At 42.2% G+C, this 26974-nt stretch overlaps 1 protein-coding gene across 1 annotated transcript in view; it reads left to right on the top strand.

The window, feature by feature from the left end:
* Window positions 1–16298, top strand: part of SFRP1 (secreted frizzled related protein 1) — a 36253-nt gene extending 19955 nt beyond the window's left edge. Inside the window, exons 2-3 of the mRNA XM_082252977.1 lie at window positions 9909–9986; window positions 15754–16298. Coding sequence (XP_082109103.1) covers window positions 9909–9986; window positions 15754–16076 — 401 coding nt within the window. The 3' untranslated portion in view covers window positions 16077–16298. The remainder of the gene's footprint in view (window positions 1–9908; window positions 9987–15753) is intronic.
* The last annotated feature ends 10676 nt before the right edge of the window (window positions 16299–26974 follow it).

Here is a 26974-nt window from a genome sequence, read left to right as displayed (position 1 = left end):
TATGGAGTGATTCCTGATGAAATGATCAATGTTCTCATGAATAGGGGAGCTTAAAAAATAGTTGAGCATCTCTAATTCTTGGACCTTTCATGCATGTTTAATGAGTGATTAATGAAAAGAGTAAGGGACTTACTAATGAAATAAACTAATGAAGGCATTATCTATACATTAGCACACATATATAAATAGAAATATATATATATATATATATACAGCTGCAAGAAAAAGTATGTGAACCTTTTGGAATGATATGGATTTCTGCACAAATTGGTCATAAATGTGATCTGATCATCATCTAAGTCACAACAATAGACAATCACAGTCTGCTTAAACTAATAACACACAAAGAATAAGATGTTGCCATGTTTTTATTGAACACACCATGTAAACATTCCCAGTGCAGGTGGAAAAAGTATGTGAACCCTTGGATTTAATACCTGACTGAACCTCCTTTGGCAGCAATAACTTCAACCAAACGTTTCCTGTAGTTGCAGATCAGACATGCACAACGGTCAGGAGTAATTCTTGACCATTCCTTTTCACAGGACGGTTTCAGTTCAGCAATATTCTTGGGATGTCTGGTGTGAATCGCTTTCTTGAGGTCATGCCACAGCATCTCAATCGGGTTGAGGTCAGGACTCTGACTGGGCCACTTCAGAAGGCGTATTTTCTTCTGTTTAAGCCATTCTGTTGATGATTTACTTCTATGCTTTGGGTCATTGTCCTGTTGCAACACCCATCTTCTGTTGAGCAGTCTGTGCTGTGCTCTTGCAGTCATCTTTACAGGACGGCCACTCCTAAGGAGAGTAGCAGCAGTGCTGAACTTTCTCCATTCATAGACAATTTGTCTTACCGTGGACTGATGAACAGCAAGGCTTTTGGAGATACTTTTATAACCCTTTCCAGCTTTATGCAAGTTAACAATTCTTAATCGTAGGTCTTCTGAGAGCTCTTTTGTGCGAGGCATCATTCACATCAGGCAATGCTTCTTGTGAAAAGCAAACCCAGAACTGGTTTGTGTTTTTTATAGGGCAGGGCAGCTGTAACCAACACCTCCAATCTCATCTCATTGATTGGACTCCAGTTGGCTGACATCTCACTCCAATTAGCTCTTGGAGATATCATTAGTCTAGAGGTTCACATACTTTTTCCATCTGCACTGTGAATGTTTACATGGTGTGTTCAATAAAAACATGGCAACATTTCATTATTTGTGTGTTATTAGTTTAAGCAGACTGTGATTGTCTATTGTTGTGACTTAGATGATGATCTGATCACATTTTATGACCAATTTGTGCAGAAATCCATATCATTCCAAAGGGTTCGCATACTTTTTCTTGCAGCTGTATATATAATATTATATTGTTCAGCCTACCAGATGTTAGTTATGATGACGGCATTTAATTTCCCTTTTTTTTTTTACTTCAAAGGAGAAGTACAGCCAAAGCTTATTAGGCGTTCTTCTCTTGGGGATCCCAGGAGTGCAGTCCTCGACCCGTTTTTAGCAGAGAGCTGAAGTCACAAGTCAGTCCAAGTTGGGAAAATAATGCGACCATATGTTTGGGATTCACCCAGATCCCTGGATGGCACCCAGGTCAGCCTCTCAGAGAGCCGCTGAGGGCCTGAGCCAGCTGCTCCTGCCTCCTCTGCAGCCCAGCGCTCCAGTGGGCACGGGGTGGGGGTGGGGCAGAGCAGAGAGCCGGAGACTGACAGTCATCGGCTCTCTGCTCACGAAGCACTGAGAACTGAGAAGTCAGTGGTCTTTGATTGCTCAGTCTTCGAGCCAACGGGGGACAGATGCAGCATCAAACCGATGCTGCATCCACCCAGGTAATATGATTTAAAAAAAAAAAAAGAAAAACCCAAACTTCCCTTTTACATTACAATTCTGCCACTAACACACTTCCTGTTCTAGGGTAACAACACTGCTCCCCCACTGAGTCAGTATGGTGATTGAGCTTTGTCACTCTAGAACAGGGAATGGGTTACTGAAACCTTAGGCTGCTTCCCCGGGGTTGGACTATAACCACCTGCTCCTCTCCTCATCTCCATTGCACAGAAGATAGCTGGGAAAGCTGATAAAATTATTATAGATTTTAGTTTGATACACAGAAACAGTTGAGTACTGTCCATTATACTTTTTTTTTATTTGCACTAACATACAATTTTTTAGCACAAGCTTTCGGGGTATGTCCCCTTCTTTAAGGTCCAACCAGTACTAATTCACAAAGTTTTAGCAGTACTACTTGGACCTGGAAGAAGTGGACATACCCCAAAAGCTTGTCCTGAAAATTTGTATGTTAGTCCAAATAAAAAAGTATAAAAGACAGTACTCAATTTTTTCTGTTGCAGATGCACTAATACGGCTACAATCACTTCAATCAAGCAAGTTTGGTACACAAGAAGTTACATTAAGTGCCGGTTCACACTAGGTCGCTCCGACTTAGGGGACGACCTGTGAAGTCGCGTGCACGGCGCGACTTACACGGACTTCATAAAATGAATGTCAATGCAAGTTGCCTCCAGGTCGCCCCGAAGTAGTACAGGACCCTTTTTCTAAGTCGGAGCGACTTGTGTCGCTCCTATTAGAACCGGTCCTGTACGACTCAATGACCGCGACAGTGCAAGTCGCCTGACAAGTCATATTAGTGTGAACCGGCACTAACTCCCAAGATTTCTGTCAGGATGAAAAGGTATTTTTTGCAGAAAGGTACTTATCCTGAAAAGGTAAATCGCACCCTAGCCAACACATCCTAGGACCGGTAAGGTGCAGTATATTACATTCTTGTTCTTGGGTTAGGATACACTTAAGGTGGGCTTAAACATTAGGATTCTATTCCATCTAAGAACTGCCTACTTTAAATCAATGACCAAGCACCCATATCTGCAACCAATACTAACTATTTTAATACACTTTTTATATCACTACCCTTACCTACTTACCTACATATCAGTAAAGCAAAATCTGAGAGGATCTATTCTGGTCTGTATGCTTTTGAATGTGGGGGAAATTTGACCATCTACAGCAGCCTTTCTCAACTAGGGTTCCACCAGGGTTCCTTGAACAAGAAGACATTTCTGATAAATTCTGCTAAGTTCACACTGACACCAAAGATCTTCCCAGCTATCTGTAAGAATTTGATTCTTTTTTTTCGTTGACCACAAGTGTAGGAGCATTCTTCTTAGCTATCTATAAGAGGGGGATTCTTCCCAATGGCCAGAAATGTAAGGAGCACTCTTCTTAGCTATCTGTAAGAGGGAGATTCTTCCCAATGGCCACAAATGTAAGGAGCACTCTTCTTAGCTATCTGTAAGAGGTCGGATTTTTCCATATGACCACAAATGTAGGCAGCAGTCTTCCCACTACAGTGAGCTGTAGCAATAGCAATTTTTAGTAGGAGTTCCCTGGGATCTAATAGTCATTTCAAGGGTTCCTCTGTGTTAAAAGGTGTAGAAAAGCTGATCTAGAGGCAGCCCATGCAAATGGCAAACATTGATTTTTGTGGGATCTTTGCTTTTTGGGGCATTAATCCAAGGTCCCATTCAGTACAGAGAAGAGTGCTAACCACTCAACCACTGTGACTAAAGACTGGCATCTGGGCTGCCCGAGGTCTCGTTAGAAGCAATTAGGTTTTTTTATTTAACTTGTAACATTTCAAGCTTGAGTAAATCTGTAAGGACTAACCTTTATGAGGACCTTAATGTCAATGAGGAGGTCAAGAGAAGATTTTGTCAATAGAAGCAGCCTGTGAAAGCAACCTATATAATCTTATTAAAGGAAAATAGACTATTTTCAATAGATAGACATTTAAAGTTATTATTGTAGATTATATAAAATATATTTTTTTATTTTCACATTTTTATATATGTGGCAGTTATTATATACAGTATATTTGTAGATAATTCCTATGGTGGCTATCTGAATATCAGCATTGTATTCTGCTAAATCACTGCTGGGATAAAGTTAGCAACAGGAAAAAGCCACATTGAGAGTGTAATATTTAAATCCTAAATTATTTAATATGGCAGTCTCTGTGTCACATACAGTATATATTTAAAGACTATAAGTAAAACAAGAAAATATTAGCACTTACATTAGTTTAATTGTTTTAATTCATATATACTATATAGCTAAACAAAAAAAACTGTCACTAGCAAAAACAAAACAGCCCTGTGCACCCCAAAGGCACCTGTTTGTTGGTGTGGCACCATACAGAGCTGGGACAAAGGGTGGGTGGAAGGAATGGCTGCCCTGTTCGCAATGGTTTATTGTAGGGATGGGGGCACCTTCCTTCTCTTAAAAGGCTGACAGGAGTAGTGACAACACTCATCACCACTCCAATCTTCTATAGATAAATGTATTTGGCTCCTATTTCTAGGAAGAGAAGGTAAGGGGTACAGGCAGGGCTGCCCAGGGCACAATGGTTTATGGTAGGGATGGGGGCGCCTTCCTTCTGTTACAAGGCTGACAGGAGTAGTGACAGCAGCATCACCACTCCTATCAGCCCAGCGCTGGGAATGACGAGGAGAGAGGTTGGAAGTGGTGCAGGCTGTGTTTTCTCTCCCCCTTCTCCTTCTTGCCAGTGCAATGCTCCTGTATTCAGAAGCCAGCAGGGGTAATCACAGACACAGATGCTCTGCTCTGGTAGGAGGTGGAAAGGGAGCGCAGCCCATAGCCAAGTGCAGAAGTGTCCAGGACAGAGCCGGGAGTGGAGGAGAGAGCCAGGAGGAGGCGGGGCTGTGCTCTCTCTCCCTCCAGCTCCTCCCTACTGTCAGTACAATGCCTGTAAAGCCTGTAAGCACAGCTGCCTGCTTCTGCATACAGATGCACTGACAGCTCAGGACTGTTTCCTATGTTATCCTACCCACCCACCCCTTCGGCCACCTCCTCCCTAGTTTGGCATCTTTGCCCCAGGCACTGGATGACCTTGTCCCGGTACTGCCACCCTATACAGTACATAGTTCAGCTTGGAGTCAGGTTGAGTCACAAACCTCCCTCAATTTTCACACTGCAGTTGATAAGCCTTTCTATCGATGCTGAGGCACATTGCATTGTTAGATTTGTGTGGGGGCATGCCAAAATGTAGACTTGGATGTAGGTTGGAATTTGAATATGGTGCACTCAGGGATGGGGGTCCCTCATGGATCGTACATGTGGCTTTGTCATGTTTTGGAGGTATATGCAGGTATTTTGCAGTGACCTCCTATTCAGGCTGAAGTGGTCACAGACATTTGAGAGTGGTCAACTATCTAGACATGATCTGATAGCCTTGGGGCATGTCTGCCAGCCAGCAGTTTAGTAAGTATGTAGGATCTGCTTTCCTGAGGACATGACAAGTGGAGAAGGAGTCAGATGCACCTGCCGCTACCATACAGGAGATTATCCCCTAGGATGTCAGAAAGTGAAGGTGTCTGGTATATGTCATTTTCTGTCAGCCTTTTTTGTAGGTTTCTGGGTAACACTCACTGCAGGTCTCCAAAAACAGAGTGTGAAGCTGAATTTCTTATACATGTTCAAATAGATTTTTTACTTGTGAAGTACAGCTGTCTTATAAGTGTCAGCTACTACAAAACAGAGCAGGAAGAAGGTCCGAGATCCCATTTACACATCACAGGCTATCAGACAGGTTACAGGGAGCCCGTTAGCTAAACGTGTCAACCAGAGTGTGAATGTGACTATTTACACCACTTTATCCAGAGATCGAGTCTGAATTTTGACACTTGGTTATAAAAGATTTATCAGGCGTGTTGGAAGGGCTAACGTGGACCCGTGTGAGCAATTTGCAGAGGTTATTTATGATAATAGCATGAAAAATTGATCACCTTGGGTATGATTAGCCTGCCCATACATGATTCGAATCCTGGCTGGTCCCTGCTGAACTGGCCAAGATTTGAATCTTTGAACCTTCTATGGCCGGCTTGATAGTGCTGCTCTTCTATAGGAAGTTTGTTACTGGCAGGGTTACCAGGTGAAAATAAAGAGAAAAACTGAAAGGAAAACTAATGAAGCCAAACCCATCTAAGTACTGGCTTTGACCCTTTCCTACATTATCCAACATGTAAGAAAAATGTTTTGGCTTTAGATATACTTTAAATGTATTTAAATATGGAACACTAACAAAGATTAGTGGAAATTATTAATACACTGACTATTGAAAGGAAATCAAGCTAGTTAGAATAGGAGTTAGGCTGGCCATACATTATATACAATTTTCTTGTACAATTTTTCTTTAGACTTACCAAAACCATATAATATGAAGTCAACCCTAAACGCTTATAATTTGTATGCAATCAGGCAGGCCCCTATACTACATAGTTAAAGGTAAATCTAAAGGAAATTGAATGAGAAAATTGTATAACGTATGGCCAGCTTTTGTTTACTGGATGGAGACATTTAATGAAAAGGGAGGAGAGGGAGTTTTTTCGAGGTAATATGTGGAGTAATGAAAGTTAGTAAAGAGAGTTGATATAGGAAGTAATTCGAGCATCTAGGAGGTAATAAATGAAATAATGGAAGATATGACTTAATGTGAAAAATATTAAAGGCAATATATGTAAGAAATTATTACAATTTACAAGTTTGGTAATTCAATAGAGTTATTGGAAGGTGCTCTATGGATTGATAGGAATAGGAGACAGGACTGAAAGGACTATTTATGGGCTAAATAGAAATATTTATATGGACTGCTTGTCTGTCCCTTGCAGCTGTTGTGAAAGCAGCTCAAAAGCAACTTAGAATCAAGACAAGTAAGGTGAGTATTTTGGGCATTTAGATTGTTTTTTTAACGTACTTAAAATGATTGTAAAGTTTTGTTTTAAAAAAAAATAAATAAATAACAAACTTGTTAGTGCCGGTTCACACTAGTACGACTTGTCAGGCGACTTGGTCAGCCTGACAAGTCGTTCACCGTTGTGGTCCATTGTGTGGTACAGGAACGGTTCTAATAGGAGCGACACAAGTCACTCCGACTTAGAAAAAGGTTCCTGTACTACTTCGGGGCGACCTGGAGCAACTTGCATAGACATTCATTTTATGAAGTCCGTGCAAGTCGCGCCGAAGTTGCGGTGCACGCGACTTCACAGGTCGCTCCCGAAGTCGTGCCGCTTCAGTGTGAACCGGCACTTATACTTACCTCCTCTGTGCAGTTGGTTTTGCACAGAGTATCCTGGATCTGTCTCTTCTCGGGTCCCCCTTTGCTGCTCCTGGTCCCCCCTCCTGTCGAGTGCCCCCACAGGAAGCAGCTTGCTACGGGGGCACTCGAGCCAAGCTGCAGCTCCGCGTGTCCTTTCAGACACGGAGCTACGGTTTGGCCCCGGCCCTCTCTCTCCTGTTTGTCTAATCGACTTTGATTAAAAGCCACGGGAGCCAATGGCGCCGCAGCTGTGTCTCAGCCAATCAGAAGGGAGAGTCCTGGGTGGTCAAGGGACTCGTGGACATCGCTGGACAGAGATGGGCTCAGGTAAGTATTAGGGGGTGCTAGGGAGGCTGCAGCACACAGAAGGCTTTTTATTGTAATGCATAGACTGCAGTAAGTTAAAAAACCTTCTTACTTTACAACTCCCTTAAGGGATCATTGGGGGATGGGGCAAGGAGTGGGAAGCAGGATGAATGTACAGAGTTTTAGTGTATTTTAAATGAATATACAGCTTGAGTTTTTATTGTAATGTTTACCTGAAAGTAATTTTGACTGTATGGTCATCAACAAATTGGGCCACCTTCATGCAATATATATTTACAAGTTATACACTGAAAACAGGTATTTGAAAGTTTAGCACAAACTGATGACATTATTTAACTGAATATGAATGTATGTGCATGTATAAAAATCTGAACTCATTTTAATGGACTTGTAGATGAGTCTATAGGGGCTGCAATATGTAGAACAGTAGGGCAGGTAGGTCGTGAATAAAGTTCAATTTTATTAAAAAAAAGCAGAATTCAACTTTTTATTTCAAACAAACTGTAGAAGCACATTCTGCACATCACTGGATAGAGGAAGATTCAAAGTTAAAAGCCCATCTGGATGTTCCATTCATTGGCACACAGCAGCGTTATTTCTTGTTTATAGGAAAATGGCGACACCCCAGGAGAAGTCATTTTGTGTGCTGCAGTTTGCGAAGTGTGAATCCAATGTTCAAGTGCAACGTGAATTTCACTGTTGGTTCAATAAACAGCTAACATACAATTAATTGTTTCGGATGAATTTAAGGTTTCATCTCTCTGGTAATATATAATTATTATTATATCCCTTATAATTTGAGGGAGTGAAAATTCTTGCATAATCATTGAACATGAAAGAGACTTTCCAAAGTTGAGTGTGTTTTGCATCATTTCGGTAAACAAACTTTCTTTTTTTTTTCTTTTTTTTTGCTGAGCAAGTTGGGACAAGATTTTAATTTATGGACATGCTTCAAAACAATTCTTATTACTTTATTTTCATGCAAGATAGGGCCACTCCTCACTTTCACTTGGAGGTCTGGTGTTATCTGATCGTCACCATTCAGGACGATGGATTGAAAGAGGTGGACAAAAAGATCTCGGTCATCATCTGTGGTCTCCTAGGTCACCAGACCTTATTCCCTGGGATTTATATCTGTGGGGGCTACATAAAAGAAAGGGTGTTTGTCCCACCTATGCCTGCTACTCTTCAAGATCTGTGACATTGAATCGTTGAAGCTGTGAATTCAACCAGTTGATTTGTGTGTGGCAAGAAATATTCTACCCTTTTGATGTTTGTCATGCAACACATAGTGCTCATGTTGAGTGCAAATAACCTCAAAACCATAGCAAATTGAGTCTTCCTCTATTTCGTGATGTGCAGAATGTGTAGTAAATATAAACTACTTAATACCTTTCCTCATCTGCAGTATATAGCAGTCTTGTGGCTTCCATCAGTGTCTGGTCAAAGCTTGTAGAAGGAGTTTTCATTCTCCTTTGACTGTCTTAGGAGGCTGCAGGATCCCTGACCCTCTGTCTGGACAATGCTGATTGGTCCTGTGCTGATCACATGCACCCTCCCAAGAAAAAAAAAGAAACTTTCTAGCAATACACACCAAACTGAGCATGTGCAGAGTGCCCCCAAAGTTCTGTCTTATCAGGAGATGGATTGGGAACAGTAAAACAAAGGGGAGGATCAGAGGACAAGGATCAAACAGACTTTTTACACAATGCGCATATTTAACCCCTAAGGTTCCACAGTGAGTATAACCATGCTTTACTGCATATACAGACTGATTTTACTGTTGTGGATTTAGAAACACTTTAACATCTATATGCTTAAATAATAAAGTAATAAATAAAAATAAACACGTTTAAAAAACTGTATTCTATAGATTGTATTAATTAGAAGACCTCTCTGAGTATAAACAGGTCTAATGCAGATAGGTTTTAGATTGTAAGCTCCCATGAGCAGGACTTGCCTAATCCTGCTGTATTGAATTGTAACGTAACTGTACTCCACAGGAGAAGGCTGGCAGTATGATATCTCAGCACAAACTTTTTTTTTTTTGAAAAACTGGAAGTACAGAAGATAGAAACGCCAATGCATTTTGGCCATCAGGCCTTCATCATGAGCCATGATGAAGGCCTGATGGCCGAAACACGTTGGCGTTTTTATTGTCTGTACTCCCTATTTTTTAATAAAGGGCATCAATTTGTGCTGAGATATCATACTGCCATCTTTTTCTTGTGGACTATATAGAATTGACGGCTATCAGAAGCTGTTTTGACTGAGAAACCAGTACATGGACCTGTGGATATTAGGGAGGTTGTAGCCCTGTGTCACCTGCTCGTGTCAATGTAACTGTACAGTCCCTCTATTTTCTTGTAAAGTGATAAGCAAACTGTTGGCACTATCGTGCAAAATAAAAATAAAAACTTAGTCTTTATGTGTTTGTGTGTTAAACAGGATCAGAAGTTTGCCCGCAGTGTGACAGCGAGATAAAAGCGGACTCTCTCTATGAACATATGTGTGCCAGTGAATTTGGTAAGATTATCTTTACACATCTTACTGTATATAATTAAGATTGTGTGTCCTCATCCCAACAAGACATGGAAGTCACAACCTTCTCTTATGACTGTTCATTATAATGAAGGGGCGGAACGGCGACACCTCTGTTCTAATTAGAAATATAGTAAAGGTAAAAGCAATTTAAGTGATGGGAAAGGACTTCCTGCTGATTTAATTAGAAGACCCAGAGGAGTTAATACAACAGATCCCACTCAGCAACTCATTTTCATTGTTTTGTGGAACTACTGTTTAACATTCTATTCACACTTGGCAAGTGGATCTTTCCTTAAAATGCAAAGTCCATCGACTTATTTACTGAAGAACCTCTCCCCATGCCAAAATGCTGCACTAAAGTGCAAAAACCCCCCCAAAAAATTGTTTAAAGGCCAAAGGCAAATAGGTTGTTTGCTTTGCAAGGGGATTTTACACAAAGCTTAGTGAATTTCATTGTTGGTTTTGTGGTGAAATTTCATGTTGCAAAAATAGCCCAATATAAGCAAAAACAATTTAATTTATTTTTTTCTGAATGATAAAATGTGGATGTTTGAGAAAGTGTGGGACCCATAGGTCAAGTACCTGACTGGAGATCCAAGATCAATACCCGATTAAGGTAGTTTCAGGGCGGTGGGATTCGGAGTGCGAGGTCATACCCTACTTTTCTCTCAACATTCTCCCTTTTTTTCCTTTTCTCTTCTCAGTCTTTGCTATTATATCTCTTAGGTCTTCTTGCCTATTCCCTATAAATTTAGAGAAGCTACTGCTACATCAGGGTGAAGACCTGTTTCTGTGTGTTGAGGGGTGCGACTTTCTTTCCCTAGAGGTATAGGTCCCCTTCTACGAATGTATACAGTTTGTACCAGGCGTATTTCCAAGCCATTGTGGTCAACAAGCTCTTTCCTCTAGTGCACAGTAGGCCTGGGATGCGCCTTGTTAACGCATCACTTAGTGCAGGGGCGGGAACCTTTTTTGCTGAGACAGCCATGAACACCACATATTTTCAAATATAATTCCGTGAGAGCCATACACTATATTTCAGGGGTCGGGAACCTTTATTTAATATTCATATTCATGGGCCGCAGCTATAAAGTGAGTAGATGGAGCCATGTGAAAGTGCCAGGAGTCCGGTTGGGAAGAGAGCAGAGCAGGCTGGTATGCAATGAGGCCAGAGTGGTGAAGCGCCTGCAGCCCTGCGAGTGATGGAGGTGAGTATAGGCCCTGAGAAAATGGCGGTCGGCCGCTGAAGGCCTCAGAAGTGGATGTGAGAGGCAGCTCCCGCGGGTCCCCTGTTGTCAGAGGGGAAGGAGATTGTGTCTGTTGGGGCACAGGGAGCTTGCCAAGGCCCTCAGATGCACAGCACACGATCCCGCAGCGGTACCGCGAGTAGGCCGCGGGGTCCGTAGCGCAGCAATCCAGTCACCCAGAGATGAACTGAGGGTAGTGGTGGGTAGCCCACAAAGTGTAATGTTGATGGGTGCAGAAATCTTCTTGGCACCAGGCACAGCTACGCGGATGGCACTGGATTGAGTGGTAGACGCGGCGGAGCTCTGGGACTACACTTCCATCGCGGCTTATGTCCGGACACTCCCCCTTTATTAAAGATTTGTTTGCGAGCCAGATGCAGCCGCCAAAAGAGCCACGTCTGGCTCGCGAGCCATCGGTTCCCGACCCCTGACTTAGAGTCTTGAACAAGTCTTGGGTTTTACCCCACACTCTAAAATGACTGTGAAGTTTCTCATTTTGGAAGAACACTTTTTCTATGCTCTTTTATGTTAAAAATGTTTGGGCTATTACCCATTCTGTAAGTTTTTTACATTATAGAAGATCCGCATTCTTTGTCGTAACTTTTGTATTCTATTTTATGAAAACACTTCAATAAAAAAAATATTGAAACAGAAAAATTTATTTTTTCTTGCACATGATTGGATGATAGCAGCAGAGCTTCACCTCATTTACTAAGCTCTGGGAACATTCCCTTGCAAAGTGAACACTCCATTTGTCTTTAGTAAATTGACTCCATAGAGCCAAATCAGTGCACGTACCCTGAAGAAACTCTTATCAATCTAATTCCCTAACCATCAGGGGCAGACTGGCAAGTTTTGGCCCAGGGGGCAAGTATAAACCAGAGGCCCCAGGTGCAGCAACTCGGCCCCCCTCCCACTCTCCCTCTTCACATCCTCCTCCTGACCCCCATTCCAAGCTGAAGCCCTGCTCCAGGTACTCTCTACTCACTGGCCGAATCTGGGTTCCCAACCTGCCCCACAGGGGGAGCTAGGACAGCTCGGTTGGGGCTAGGGGAAGAGAGTCTCCAGTGGGGCATGGAACTGGCCTCTGCTCAGACATAGTTGACACCATTCATGCTGGAAGAGGGAGGACTGCGCTCAGTCCTTGTCTTCATTCCTCACCCAGTATATCAGTGGTGAGGACTTTTTACTTCTCTTCTCCAGGAATCCTTTAGGCGTGTCTGTGGCAGAAGCGGTGCAGCCTTTTTACCGGACATCAGAGCGGCCCAGGGGGCAATTGCCCCCCTGCCCCCTGGCCCAGTCCTCCCCTGCTAACCATGCACACCCATCCCACCCACACTTGATACAATTTTGGAGGAAGCAACTACCAAGGTGTTTTTGTATTGTGGGAAAAAGCCTAAACCCCGGAGGAAGCCCATGCAGACAAGTGAGAGCAAAGAATCTTCAGTCTGATTGGGGTTTTAACCCAGGACCAAGAACTACAAGGCAATAGTACTAACTACTAACCACAATTTCATTATACATGTATTTTTTTTATAACTCCCCATGGTTTACTTATTAACACCTATTATTTTATAAACACTCAAACATTCATTGTTTTTTTCTGCCTAACACTTTTGCAAGTAACAGAAGCAAACTATCATTTTGTTGCCTCCAGTGGTTTCTAACAGAGTGAGTTTTATGTCTACTATCACAGTTTCTGCAGAGATGTGGGTGCATTTACATGCATAGCTTTATATATAATGCATATAACATATATTGCCTATTTTTGGGTATAGTGTCCTTTAAATTGCGTTTTTGAATGTTTCCTGTGTCATGTCAGTGGTATCAGCAAAGCAGCATGGGATCTTCCATCATCTGTGTCTTTGCTGTTCCAGCTGTTTGTAGGCTGGGATGATACTGCTGAGAGATTCAGATTAGTCATATCCCATTGTAGATGCATGGACAGTCTTCAGCTGTAGGATTGTAGGCCATCCCCAGTGACCCTCAGCAGTACAGCCCAGCTAGAGGATTCATCAGAACAGCAACAGGAAATAACTGAGTTCGCTATCTATTATCTCAGCATTCTTTTTCCATCAGTTTATTAAAAAAAAAACTTTAGCCTTTATGTACATCTGTTTGTATGAAGTTGTTTTATTTTTATTTATTTTTTTGTCCTTTATTTTTGAAGCATTAAGGCTCAAATAAGATTTTACTGGGATATCAGCTTTCTTGCTATAATGTCCAACTATACACAGCAGGTGATTTTATTCAGAGAGATAAAGATAAGCCAGGGAGGAGAGTATTCTGTACCTTATAGTGTCGGTTATGATGGTGGGCCTTTCAAGCATGGAGAATTCTGAGCTTGGTGCACTTAAAAGTGTATTTTTAAAGATTTATAAAAGCTTTGCAAGTTATTAAGCTATTTTCTGTGCTGATTGAAACATTTTCCTTGATTTAAAATGGAAAATACAGCATTTACCACTAGATGGCACTAAGTGTAATTTCCTATGATAATTGGCACCATCTAGTGGTGCTATTTTCCATTTCAAATCAATGAAAACCATTAGACCAGCACAGGAAATGACCTAATAACAATGATATTTATTTTTTTAATTTTGTTGCCACATTTGCACAGAATGAATGTACACGCACCATCTTTCGTTGAATTGCTATGCAAATCTTTTATAAATAGACCCCTTGGTGTTGTACTCAAGCTACTTATTTAGTAATGCACTGAAGGGTTAATTTATAAAACCTTTGTTGGATATATGTCACAGGCATTTATTTCCCCAGTCTGCATGAATTCACACCATAGTTTGTCAAATATGTTTAATACCAAGATCATCAGCTCCATCTAGTGGCTATAATGTGTTATATTTTTCTTAAAATGCCTTAATCAGAAAAAAATACTGCATTTTGTCCACTAGATAGAGTTGACGATCATAGGAAATAATCATATTAGAGAAACTACAGGGAAAATTCCTGCAGGCTGGGCGAATGTCTGTCACATTTGTCCAACAAATGTTAATATTTAAAACCCCATCTGTATCACCAATCAGCAGACCCAATCAGCTGACCAACTAGAGGCATCTCCAAACTTGAAAATGACAACTTGAGGCATTAGCTTTACAATGTATTAACCACTTAAGCCCCGGAGGATTTGGCTGCTAAAGGACCAGGGTTTTTTTTTCGATTTTTTACTGCGTGATTTTAACGGACAATTGCGCGGTCGTGCGACGCTGTACCTAAACGAATTTGACGTCCTTTTTTTCCCACAAACAGAGCTTTCTTTTGGTGGTATTTGATCACCTGTGCGATTTTTTGATCACGCGCTATAAACAAAAAAAGAGCGTAAATTTTGCAAAAATAACAATATTTTTCACATTTTTTTATATGAAATTCCCCCCAAAAAAATGTAAAAATCAAAATTTTTTAACATTTTTCGGCCAATTTGTTTTATGCTACCTATGTTTGGTAAAAAAAATCGCAAAAAGCGTATTTTGATTGGTTTGCACAAAAGTTATCGCGTTTACTAACAAAGGGAAAGATTTTTGTCATTTTTGGTGTTTTTTTTTTAACGCGTAATGGTGGCGATCTGCGATTTTTTTTTGGTACTGCGACATTGCGGCGGACAGATCGGACCCTTGACTGACATTTTTGACACTTTTGGGGGTACCAGTGACATTACTGCAGTAATCAGTGCTATACATATGCACTGTTACTGCAAAAATGACACTGGCAGGGAAGGGGTTAACTTTATTGGACAGGGAGGGGTTAAGTGTGTCCTAGGGGCGTGATTCTAACTGTGCAGGGACATTGCTATTGGTGTAAAAGCAAAGATCAACAGTTCTACATAGTAGAACGGTCAGATCTTCACTTTTACACAGGGAGAACTGACAGGCAGCTTGTTTACACAAGCCGCTCTGTCTTTCTCCCTTCACAGGAGCGATCGTAGTGTGACTGGCGGACATCGAGTCCGCCGGTCACATGCACTGACTTGTCTGTGAACGAGCCGCGGCGGGCGCGCGCCTCGGCGGGCGCGCGCCCGCCCGCAATAGGCTCGCAAGTCAGTGACAGGCGAGTGACGTATCGATACGTCACTCTGCCTGGCCGGGGCTGACCGCCGCAGTATATAGTCGTGCGGCGGTCGGCAACCGGTTAACCAAGACATTAGTTTGTTTGCTGCTGGATTTGAATAAACTTGAATAAAAAAGCTATTTTACATATACAACTTGAGTGCGGATGATGATTTTGTTGCATAGACCACTCATAGCCCCTTGAATGCCAAAAGGGACGATGAACTTGGCACTGGTTTTTAAAGATGTATCCTTCCCTTTGTGGAATAGAAATGTTTAAGATTTACTGGCATAAAGTTAAATGGTGCTGCATGGACTTGATTTGTAAATAAGGCATCAGATATATTTGCAGTAGTAGGAACTGCAGAGGAAATGTAGAGTCAGATTTTGGGATGGTTAGGTGTCATTCTATAACTGCTTCTAATATATATTTCTTTGTTATAGCCTTGAAAGTTTCTGTGCGGGAGGTGAAGAAGGAGAGCGGAGACAGAAAGCTAATTCTGAAGAAGAAGAAGGCACTGAAAAAGGGTCCAATCCAGAGGAAGGAGTGGGGGGACTTGGTCCTTTACCTGAAGAATGGAGCTAACTGTCCATGTCCCCAACTGGAGCAGCTGAATGGCCAGTTCCTGGTTCTGGGGCGGAAAGTGAAAAATCAGCACATTCTTACTGCAATCCACAAGTGGGACAAGGCTAATCGTGAGTTTAACCGCTTTATGCGCAAAGTGAAGAAGACCAAGTGTCCAAAGCCACACTCCGTGTTCATGTGAGACTGTTTTCTCATTTAAAGACAGAGAACGCTCTCCCCCATCACACGCTGTTTCTGCTACTGGAGCTGGGACTCTGAAGCAGATTGAAGCACTGAGATGGTGTCAAGGGGGACATCAGCCTTACCCTCTATGTCCCACAGACAATGGGAAAGGGACACCCTCTGAGACATTAAGACTAAAAAGCCAAGAAACGTATGTCACTCATCTGTAGAAACCAGATTAACATACCGTATATACTCGAGTATAAGCCGACCCGAGTATAAGCCGAGGCCCCTACTTTTACCACAAAAAGATGGGAAAAATGATTGACTCGAGTATAAGCCTAGGGTGTGAATGCAGGGTGGCGGGCATGGTACAGGAGAATGCAGGGTGGCTGGCATGGTACAGGAGAATGCAGGGTGGCAGGCATGGTACAGGAGAATGCAGGGTGGCTGGCATGGTACAGGAGAATGCAGGGTGGCTGGCATGGTACAGGAGAATGCAGGGTTGCAGGCATGGTACAGGAGAATGCAGGGTGGCAGGCATGGTACAGGAGAATGCAGGGTGGCTGGCATGGTACAGGAGAATGCAGGGTGGCAGGCATGGTACAGGAGAATGCAGGGTGGCTGGCATGGTACAGGAGAATGCAGGGTGGCTGGCATGGTACAGGAGAATGCAGTGTGGCTGGCATGGTACAGGAGAATTCAGGGTGGCTGGCATGGTACAGAAGAATTCAGGGTGGCAAGCATGGTACAGGAGAATGCAGTGTGGCTGGCATGTACAGAAGAATTCAGGGTGGCAAGCATGGTACAAGAGGATGCGGGGTTGCGGGCATACTAGTGCGGCTGTGTTTCACTTACCTGTTCCAGAGGCGCCTTCATTTTAAAAATGGCACGGCCGGCGCCAACACGTCATTGCGCATGCGTGGTGACATGTATACGCCGGGCGGTACCATTTTTAAATCTTAAACACGTCGGAGCGGCCGGGAACGTTTTTTTATTTTTGTTGACTCGAGTATAAGGCGAGGTGGACGTTTTCAGCACAAAAAAATGTGCTGAAAAACTCGGCTTATACTCAAGTATATACGGTACATACTAGTAGTCTGGGAACGCTTAAAGGGTCAGTTCATCTAAAACTAAATTTTCAAAATTGGGTAGACACCAGCAAATGTGATCAGCCTCATACTTTGAATATCTTATGAAGATCCTGGTGGTAAGATCTTGACAAATGAGTTTCTAGATCTACCTACCTTCCATTGCCACTATGAGAGGGTCTCACTCTCATTAGATACGTTATATAGTTTTTATTGTGGGACTCCATCAGGAAGATCTTGAAGCTGGAGTTTTTGAATGATTTAAGAAGGCAGTTAGTGATTGAAAATTAGTTTTGGATGGACTAGCCCTAAGAATATTTCTAAAAATTTGGGTTCAGTTAAATTAATTAATTTACACCTTTAATTGAAAACAATGCAGATAATGTATTTTAATTAATGCAACAGCAGTGATGTGGCTGTGATTGCACAGAATGTGTTCATACATTCATTTATTAAAGAATTGTTTTGGTATAAATATTGTATAATATATGTAATCATTTGTTGTAAAAGCCCATATGGCCCAAAGCCTATAGTCTATGTTGGCACATGGGAGTCTCATGTAAGTTGTTCCCAGAGTCCTCTTAAGATGGTACCTAAAGTACAGTTATATTATAGTTAGTGCTGTGAGCCATAAATAAAGAGGTGAAAAATGTATTCGTCACGGGAAACCTGCATGACGGACCAGCCTGACTAGAAGGACAGAGGGCTTGTATTGGTGAATGGAAAGAAGCTTATTTCTCATCTTATCTCTTGCACTAGAAATTCAGGCGAGCTCTTGTTTTTTAATTTTTTTTTAAAGAGGACGATTTTTTCTAAGTCATTAAAAAAACACAAAACTACTACATGTAGACTCTACCAGGTAATAATACTAAACAATAAATGCCCTAACCCAGGCAGACGTATTAAGAACATACTGTATACATACAGTACTGTACAATACTGTGCAAAAGTTTTAGACAGGTGTGAAGAAATGCTGTAAAGTAAAAATGTTTTCAAAAATATATGTTTTATTTATTAATTTTTATGAATTTACAAAATGCAAAGTAAGAGAACAGAAGACAAATCTAAATCAAATCAATGTCACAGGTTATATACCATGGCAAGACTGAGCACAGCAACAATACACAATGTAGTTATACTGTATCAGCAAGGTCTTTCCCAGGCAAAGATTTCAAAGTAGGCTGGGGTTTCAAGATGTGCTATTCAAGCTTTTTTAAAGAAGCACAAAGAAACAGGCAACATTGAGGGCTGTAGACACAGCGATGGGCCAAGGAAACTTAATGCAACAGATGAAAAACACATCATGCTCACCTCTCTTTGACATCAGAAGATGTCCAGCAGTGCCATCAGTACAGAAATGGTTGAAACCCCTGAGACCCAGGTACACAGATCTACTGTTCGGAGAAAATGGACAGAAGTGGTCCTTATGGAAGGTTTGCATTCAAAAAGCCATACCTCTGATGTGGAAACAAGGCAAAGTGACTCAATTATGCATGAAACATAGGACATGCAGTACAGAAAAATGGCGGCAGATACTCTGGACTGATGAGTTAACATTTTTGGCTGTAGCAAGAGGCAGTTTGTTCATGAAGGGCTGGAAAGCAGTAAATAATGAGTGTCCGCAGGCAACAGTGAAGCATGGCGGAGGTTCCTTTCAAGTTTGGGGCGGCATTTCTGCAAATAGGGTTGGAGATTTGGTCAGGATCGATGGTGTCCTCAATGCTGGGAAATACAGGCAGATACTCATGCCATACCATCAGGGAGGAGTGTGATTGGCCCCAGATTTATTCTGCAGCAGGACAACAACCCCAAACATACAGCTAATGTTATTAAAGTGGAGTTCCACCCATTTTTAATAACTTGGATTACATAGATGTATGTAATCCCCTTTAAAACGACTTTTACCAATGGAAACGTTTTTTTTTTTTGCTAGTAAATACCTTATTTTCTTGTTTATTCATCCTCTCCTCACTTCCGGGTCCGATTGGCGATTACGTCACTCGGGGATTCGCAGGGGGTGCTGGGATGTATTCCATGGCATGAAATCGCGCATTATCACACAGGAGCTGAGCTGTACTGTATGTATTGAGGCCGTACTCTGCCCCGCCTCTACCCCGCCTCCGCCTCCTCTCAGTGAGCTGTACTGTATGTATTGTATTGAGGCCAATTGAAAAATGAATGTTTGTTGTATCAAACATATAAAGGTACCAACATCCCAGATTAAACTATTATAAAGAGAAAAATAGTCAGTGTAAGTCCTGGGTGTTGGGGTCTCACACAAAAACTATGTTTCATCAAACAGAAAAGGAAAAAGAAAGGGAGGGAGACAGTGTGGGAAGACAAGGACAAAGGGAAAAAAAGGGGCACTAGAAAGGGGGGAGGGGGGGGGAGGAAAAGAGAGGGAAGGGAAAAAGGGAAAGGAAGAGAAAGGGGAATGGAAAAACCAAAAAGAAGAAAGGGGAGGAAAGAAAAGGAAAGAATGGGAAAGGAAGGTTTTTCCATTCCCCTTTCTCTTCCTTTCCCTTTTTCCCTTCCCTCTCTTTTCCTTCCCCCCCCCTCCTCCCCCCTTTCTAGTGACCCTTTTTTTCCCTTTGTCCTTGTCTTCCCACACTGTCTCCTTCCCTTTCTTTTTCCTTTTCTGCTTGATGAAACATAGTTTTTGTGAGAGACCCCAACACCCAGGACTTACACGGACTATTTTTCTCTTTATAATTGTATTGAGGCTGTACTCTGCCCCGCCTCCGCCCCGCCTCCTCTCAGTGAGCTCAGTGAGGATATAATGCTTTCAGTCCTCGCTCACTGAGAGGAGGCGGGGATGAGTACGGCCTCAATACAATACATACAGTACAGCTCACTGAGAGGAGGCGGGGCAAAGCACGGCCTCAATACATACAGTACAGCTCAGCTCCTGTGTGATAATGCGCCATTTCATGCGATGGAATACATCCCAGCACCCCTTGTGAATCGCTGAATGACGTAATCGCCGATCGGACCCGGAAGCGAGGAGAGGATGAATAAACAAGAAAATAAGGTATTTACTAGCAAAAAAAAAAAAATTCCATTGGTAAAAGTCGTTTAAAGGGAATTACATACATCTAAAGTTGCTAAAATGGGTGGAGGATTACATGAAGAGACAGAAGGATTTGAGGCAGTCTATATCCACAGTAGATCTGTGGATATCCCATGTTTGGAACAACCTACCTGCCGAGTTCCTTCAAAAACTCTGTGCAAGTGCACCTAGAAGAATTGATGCTGTTTTGAAGGCAAAGGGTGGTCACACCAAATATTGATTTGGATTCATTTTCTGTTCATTTACTTTTCATTTTGTTATTGGATAAAAATAAACTATTATCACTCATCATTTCTGAAAGCATTCTTAATTTACAGCATTATTTCACACCCGCCTAAAACTTTTGAACAGTAATGTACCCAGCACATTATATGTTAGCTTAAAGCTGAACGTCAGGTTTCTTGTGACTTTATTCAGTTGGACCAAGCTGGTCCAAATGAATAATTTGCTTTATTAACCTCCCTGGCGGTATGATTATGTCTGGAAGTTCATACCAAAAGCGGTACAATTATTTTCATGGAAATTTGGTGTTATGTATTATAGGCCTACAATTCTTAGTAATTACTGACTTAAACTTGAGCAAAACAAGACTCTAGTAGACATCCCAGATGTGATAAATTTTGAAACACAAAATCATGAATTATAATCTCATAAATAATGTAATTTTATTCAATAATGCAGTAAATAAGGAAATTTGTCAAAGAAAGAAAATTCAATACAAATGCTGCGTGTGATAAATCTTGAAACAAGGAACTACACAAAGTCCAACGTCACAGTCAGGACAAAGGAACCTAGTTTCCTTTTGGACTTTCTTTCCATTTCTATCGCGTTTCGAGCAGCAAACAACACACATCCTGGTTGGTGCTGCCTTTTTTGCAGTTGGCGGAATATAGTCTGCAAAGTGACGGACGGTCAGACGCTCTGGGTTGACCACGTCAACAGCGTGACGTCCAGGTCTATTTTCAACTCCTGATGGTGTCTGGTACTTTGCAAAAATCTGCTCAGCCACCTTCCAGACAAACTCGGAATGAGCAAGAGGGTTTTCACTGTTGGCTTTGTGCAGGATGTAAGCGTTCCATAGACATTGTTCCAGAAGATGTCTAAATATTTTTTTATAGTATTTTTTTTGCTGTTTTCGTACAGCGGGATAGAAGGTCATGGCCTGATCGGCTCTGTCCACACCTCCCATTGTTTTGTTATAGTCAATTACGACCTGTGGTTTCAGCACATCAGTCCCACGTTTTGTATGGACCGTGGCAGTGGAGGTAGTGTGAACAGTGCTCATAAGACACACATCCTTCTTGTCTCTCCATCTCATTGCCATCATCTTTCCCTTCTGCCAGGCAACCATTTCTCCGGTTTTTAGGTTTTTTTTGGCAAAAAAAGATGGCATGTTTCGACGGTTAGGCCGAACGGTACCATATGCGTCGGTTCTATTTTGTAGCAAAACATCATATAGTTCCGGGGAGGTATAGAAGTTGTCCGTCGTCAAACAATATCCCTGGTTTAGCAAGGGGTCAAGAAGTGTCAGGACGGATGATGTGGCAATCCCATAGTTGCTGTACCTGGGGTCGAATTTAGTGCCTTTGCCGGTGTAAATTATGGAATTCCATATGTACCCCGTGGATGACTCGCAGAGCATATATGTTTTGATGCCAAACCGCGCTCTTTTTGATGCGATGTACTGAATCCAACTTAGGCGACCCTTGTAGGCCATCAAACTCTCATCCACGCTGATGTCCCTTTCTGGCACGTAGGTCCGCTGGAAATTTCCCACAATAAGTTGCCATACCTTCCAGATCTTTTTCAGTTTGGGCGCAGGATGCGTGGCCTCATCAAATTCCTCATTGTTTGTGAAGTGGAAATACTTCATAATCAGGGAGAAGCGATACTCAGACATCACGGTCCCAAAGAACGGTGTGGCCAGTAACCTGTTGGTGGTCCAGTACCATTTTTGGAACGGTTTCCCCACCAACCCCTGAAGAAAGAGGAGTCCCATAAACAGCCACATGTCCTCTTTCGTTACCGGTTCCCACCTTCTGCTTCGGGAAAGCCTGGCATGCAGCGTTGCGGATTGCTGCTGTTGGTAGCGATTCGTCTCGGCGACAATTAATTCAATTACCTCCTCAGTGAGGAATAATTGCAGGTAGGCCAGAGGATTGTCACGCTCGACATCTACCTTCATCCCAGGTGATCCGGTGAAGGGGAATCTTGGGGGCGCTACCTGGTCCGCATCGCAATCAATAGCGCACCAAGTGCGCACATCGCTGAGGTCAGGGTCATCGCCGTTCTCACTTGCCAGATCCATGTCAGTGTCAGTGTCGGACGACAAATCACCACATGACTCGCTATCGCTCACTTCCGCGAGCACCTCTGGGTCGCTGTCCCTGCCGCTGTCACTCAGCTGGTCCAAAAGCGGTTTAGACTGGCGCTTTTTTGATGCCATAATATATATTTTTTTTTTGGGCACAAATCACAAGTTTACTGAAGAGAGGGGCACTGTAATGTCAGATCTGAGGTGATCTGTGGTGATACAGTGTAATCCTATCAGATTACAGTGTATCACCTCTTTTATTTTGTTTTACTTTCAAAACTCCCGCCCAGTTCCGCTCCCGTGCGCCGCCTCTGCTCGCAGGGAACGGAACCAGGAAGTCAGATGCCGGTCACCCGGCGATCGGAGCAAAGGACATCACTGGATCGCCGGGACAAGGTAAGTGGAATGCTTCTGGGAGCCAAGGGAGGCTCCGCTGGCACTCTGCAACTCTACCCCGAGCGTGACTCGGGGTTACCGCTCTTGATATGAAAATTCAACCCCGAGTCACGCTCGGGATTACCGCCTAGGAGGTTAAGAGATTCGCCCACTGGGAGTGCTGTATAAATTAGCTACATACAGTATACCAGGGCTTCTCAACTCCGGTCCTCAGGACACACTAACAGGCCAGGTTTGCAAGAAAAGTGAAATACATCACAGGTGATATCATATGCTGCTCAGTGATTGCAGTATTCTAGTCTGCATCTCCCCAAGGTAATACTTAAAATCTGGCCTGTTAATGTGCCCTGAGGACCGGAGTTGAGAAACCCTGGTATACTGTATGTAGCTAATTTATACAGCACTCCCAGTGGTAGTACAACACTGTGTAGATAGATACTGTAGATACAACACTGTGTTCCTGCAGTGGTACTTAATTCTCCCACCATGCAAAATTGAGTTGGGCTGAGTACTGCTCAGCCATTTATAGGGGGCACTATATTTAATCATTGAATACAAAGCTTCCTCTCATTGCCTGAGGTGGAGATTGTGACATCATCAGCCTGGGAAGGAGATACCGGTGCCACTAAGGGACCTAGCAAGTGTCAGACCATTGGAGCATACAATAGATCAGTATTTGTGCCTTTAGTTTCACTTTAACAAGTTGTTCAGCAAAAGTATTGAGACAAACCATTTAATACTAACAGATGTGCTTATAATGATCAGCTTTTATTCATTTATGTACAACCTTTATCCCAAAAGGAAAAGAAAATCTGTAACTGCTTAAAAAGTGTTAGCTTGAGTTAGGATTTAATATGTTAGTCACTTCTGTGCAGTCCATATATATATATTGTACCCCATCTAACGTTACCTTCTAAATACAGTGCTGCTGTTTAACCAGTTCCCGCCCAGCTTATAGCAAGATGACGGACGAGCGGGACTTTCGTCGATCCGGGCGGATCAGCGTATTGGCCTGCTGCCAGCACAATGAGATCGCTGTGACCAATCACAGCAGATCACATGACAATTGTACTCAATGGATGGGTTACTTTTATACCATCTATTGTATACAATTGTGTTGCTAGCTGTGATTGGTCACAGTGATCACATGGTACAGACAGGGCCAATCACAGCACATCTGTACCATGTGATTAGCTGTGGACAATCACAACTAAACAAACTAAACGAGTCATTTTCATTTAGTAAAAATGGTTGCATATACCAGTGAAATTCACCGGTATAAACAATCATAATGTGTTTAAAAAAAAAAAAAAAATGGTGAAAATAATTATTTGATCCCTTGAAGGTTTTGTAAGTTTGCCCACCTACAAAGAAATTAAGGGTCTATCATTTTTCTCATAGGTATATTTTAAATGATAGAGACAAGATTTCAACCAAAAATCCAGAAAAAAACACATTATACAAATGTTATAAGTTGAGTTTCAGTTCAGTGAGTAAAATAAGTATTTGATCCCCTGCCAACCAACAATAATTCTGGCTCCCCCAGACTGGCTACAGTATGTGCTCATGTGGTACACAGATTAGTCCTGTCAATTTAAGAAGGTGCTCCTAATGACAACTTGTTGTGTGTAAAAAAGTCACCTGTTCATAGAATCTCTTTCTTCAATTTAAACCTCACCATCAAAGGACATCAGGGACAAGATTGTAGACCTGCACAAGGCTGCAATGGGCTACAAAACCATCAGCAAGAAGCTTGGTGAGAAGGAGACAACTGTTGGAGCAATTATTTGTAAATGGAAGAAATACAAAATAACCATCAATTGCCCTCAGTCTAGAGTTCCATGCTAGATTTCAAATCATGGGATATAGATGATCCTGTGAAAAGTGAGGGATCAGCCCAGAACTACACGGGAGGAGCTTGTGAATGATATCAAGACAGTTGGGACCATAGTCACCAAACAAACCATTGGCAACACAATATGCCGCCATGGATTGAAATCCTGCAGCACCCGCAAGATTCCCCTCCTCAAGAAGGCACATAAAAAGGCCAGTCTGAAGTTTGCCAATGAATATCTAAATGATTCTGGGAAGGATTGGGAGAAAGTGCTGTGGTCAGATGAGACCAAAATTGAGCTCTTTGACTTGAACTCGACTTGAAGACAAATGCTGACTATGACCCTAAGAACACCATCCCTACAGTGAAGCACAGAGGTGAAAACATTACGCTTTTGGGCTGTTTCTCTGCTAAAGCTACAGGCCGACTTTGCCGCATTGAGGGACCAATGGACAGAGCCATGTATTGTAAAATCTTGGATAAGAACCTTCTTCCCTCAGCCAGTATGTTGAAGATGGATCATGGATGGGTCTTCTAGCATGAAAATGACCCAAAACATACTGCCAAGACAACAAATGAGTGGCTCAAAAAGAAGCACATTAGGGTCATAGAGTGTCCTAGCCAGTCTCCAGACCCTAATCCTATAGAAAATGTATGGAGGGAGCTGAAACTTCGAGTTGCCACGTGACGTGACGGCCAAGAAACCTTAAGAATTTAAAGAAGATCTGTAAATAAGAGTGGACCAAAATCCTTCCTGAAATTGTGCAAACATGGTAACCAACTACAAGAAATGTCTTACCTCTGTGCTTGCCAACAAGGTTTTCTCCACCAAGTACTAAATCATGTTTATTTTGGAGATCAAATATCAAATATTTTACTCACTGATCTGCAACTCAATTGATAACATTTGTATCATGTGTTTTTTCTGGATCTTTGGTTGATATTCTGTCTCTATCATTTAAAATACACCTATAATAAAATTTACAGACCCTTCATTAAGTGGGCAAACTTAAAAAATCTGTAAAGGATCAAAAAATGATTTTCCCCACTGTACTGTCACCAGTCAGTGTCCCCGATTACCGCCACACCCATTATATGATAATGCTGTACTAAACTGTTGACAGTATGCAAAAAATATATTTGTTTAATTTCTTAATTTTCCAAAAAATTGTGACACTCCTCACTTAAAAAAAAATCGCCATACCTCTTACTAAATACTTTGGACTGTCTACTTTCCTAAAAAGGGGTCATTTGGGGAATATTTGTACTTTTCTAGTGTTTTCAGGCCTCAAGAAATGAGATGTCAGTACATCAGGACTGATAGATTTTCAGATATATACCATAGTGTGTTGACTCTATAACTTTCCTACAGACTAAATAATATACACTGATTTGGGTTATTTTCACACAAAAAAGGAGCAGTATACATTTTGAGCTAAATTTATGAAGAAAGATTATTTATGTGAATATTTTTTATAACTGAAACAAAGAAAAAAAATGCAAACAGCCAGGCACACTGAATTTTCACAACCACCCAGAGTCAGGGAACACTACCTGACTTTGTTTTTGTTATTTATTGAGGGTTATGGGAATTTTTTGGGATGCCCACTTGACTTCAGCAAAACTTTCAGCAACTTCAGGGACATCTTCTTATATACAGTCTATATACAGTCTCCTTCACTTTCCTACTGCACAGCACCTGCTTGCTCTAGCTGAATCACTTTGATTTATCGGACAGTCACTCAGTCAAATTAGCAATAGCCCTGTACAGTCAGGAACTTATAGCTCCTTTTTGTGTAGCACATTGTAGTGAAACAGCTTGTAACTTCTCCTCTGTGGCCACTGATCCCAGCACCACTTCTTTGGGCACTGCCAACCTTCTTGGCTCCAGCTGCCCCGTTTTCTAGCCTTCAAGGCTAAATCTCCACACCAGTCCACCTGACTGACTCTTCACCAAGCCCACTCTGGTAACTCTCAGGAAATTTCTCAGGGAAGGATGAATACTTAAGCACACTGCTTTCTTCAAGGAGACTGGCTACATGTGGCAGTATCCCCCCTTGTTAGTCCCCAACAGTGTTCACTACTCACGCTGTCCTCTCTTGCTCCCATGCCTCCAGGAAAGCCTCCTCCCCTGTGTATTAGCAGAATCCTTTCAGCACCCAAGCCCCAGCCCAAGGCAGGACACCCCTCCCCCAGACTAGAGGGTACCCCT

Source organism: Pelophylax lessonae (assembly GCF_965119305.1).
Source record: "Pelophylax lessonae genome assembly, chromosome: 4".
In the NCBI taxonomy this organism is placed as follows: Eukaryota; Metazoa; Chordata; class Amphibia; order Anura; family Ranidae; genus Pelophylax; species Pelophylax lessonae.
The sequence above is the reverse complement of the archived record's forward strand: the minus strand, read 5'-3'. Positions and strand labels throughout refer to the sequence as shown.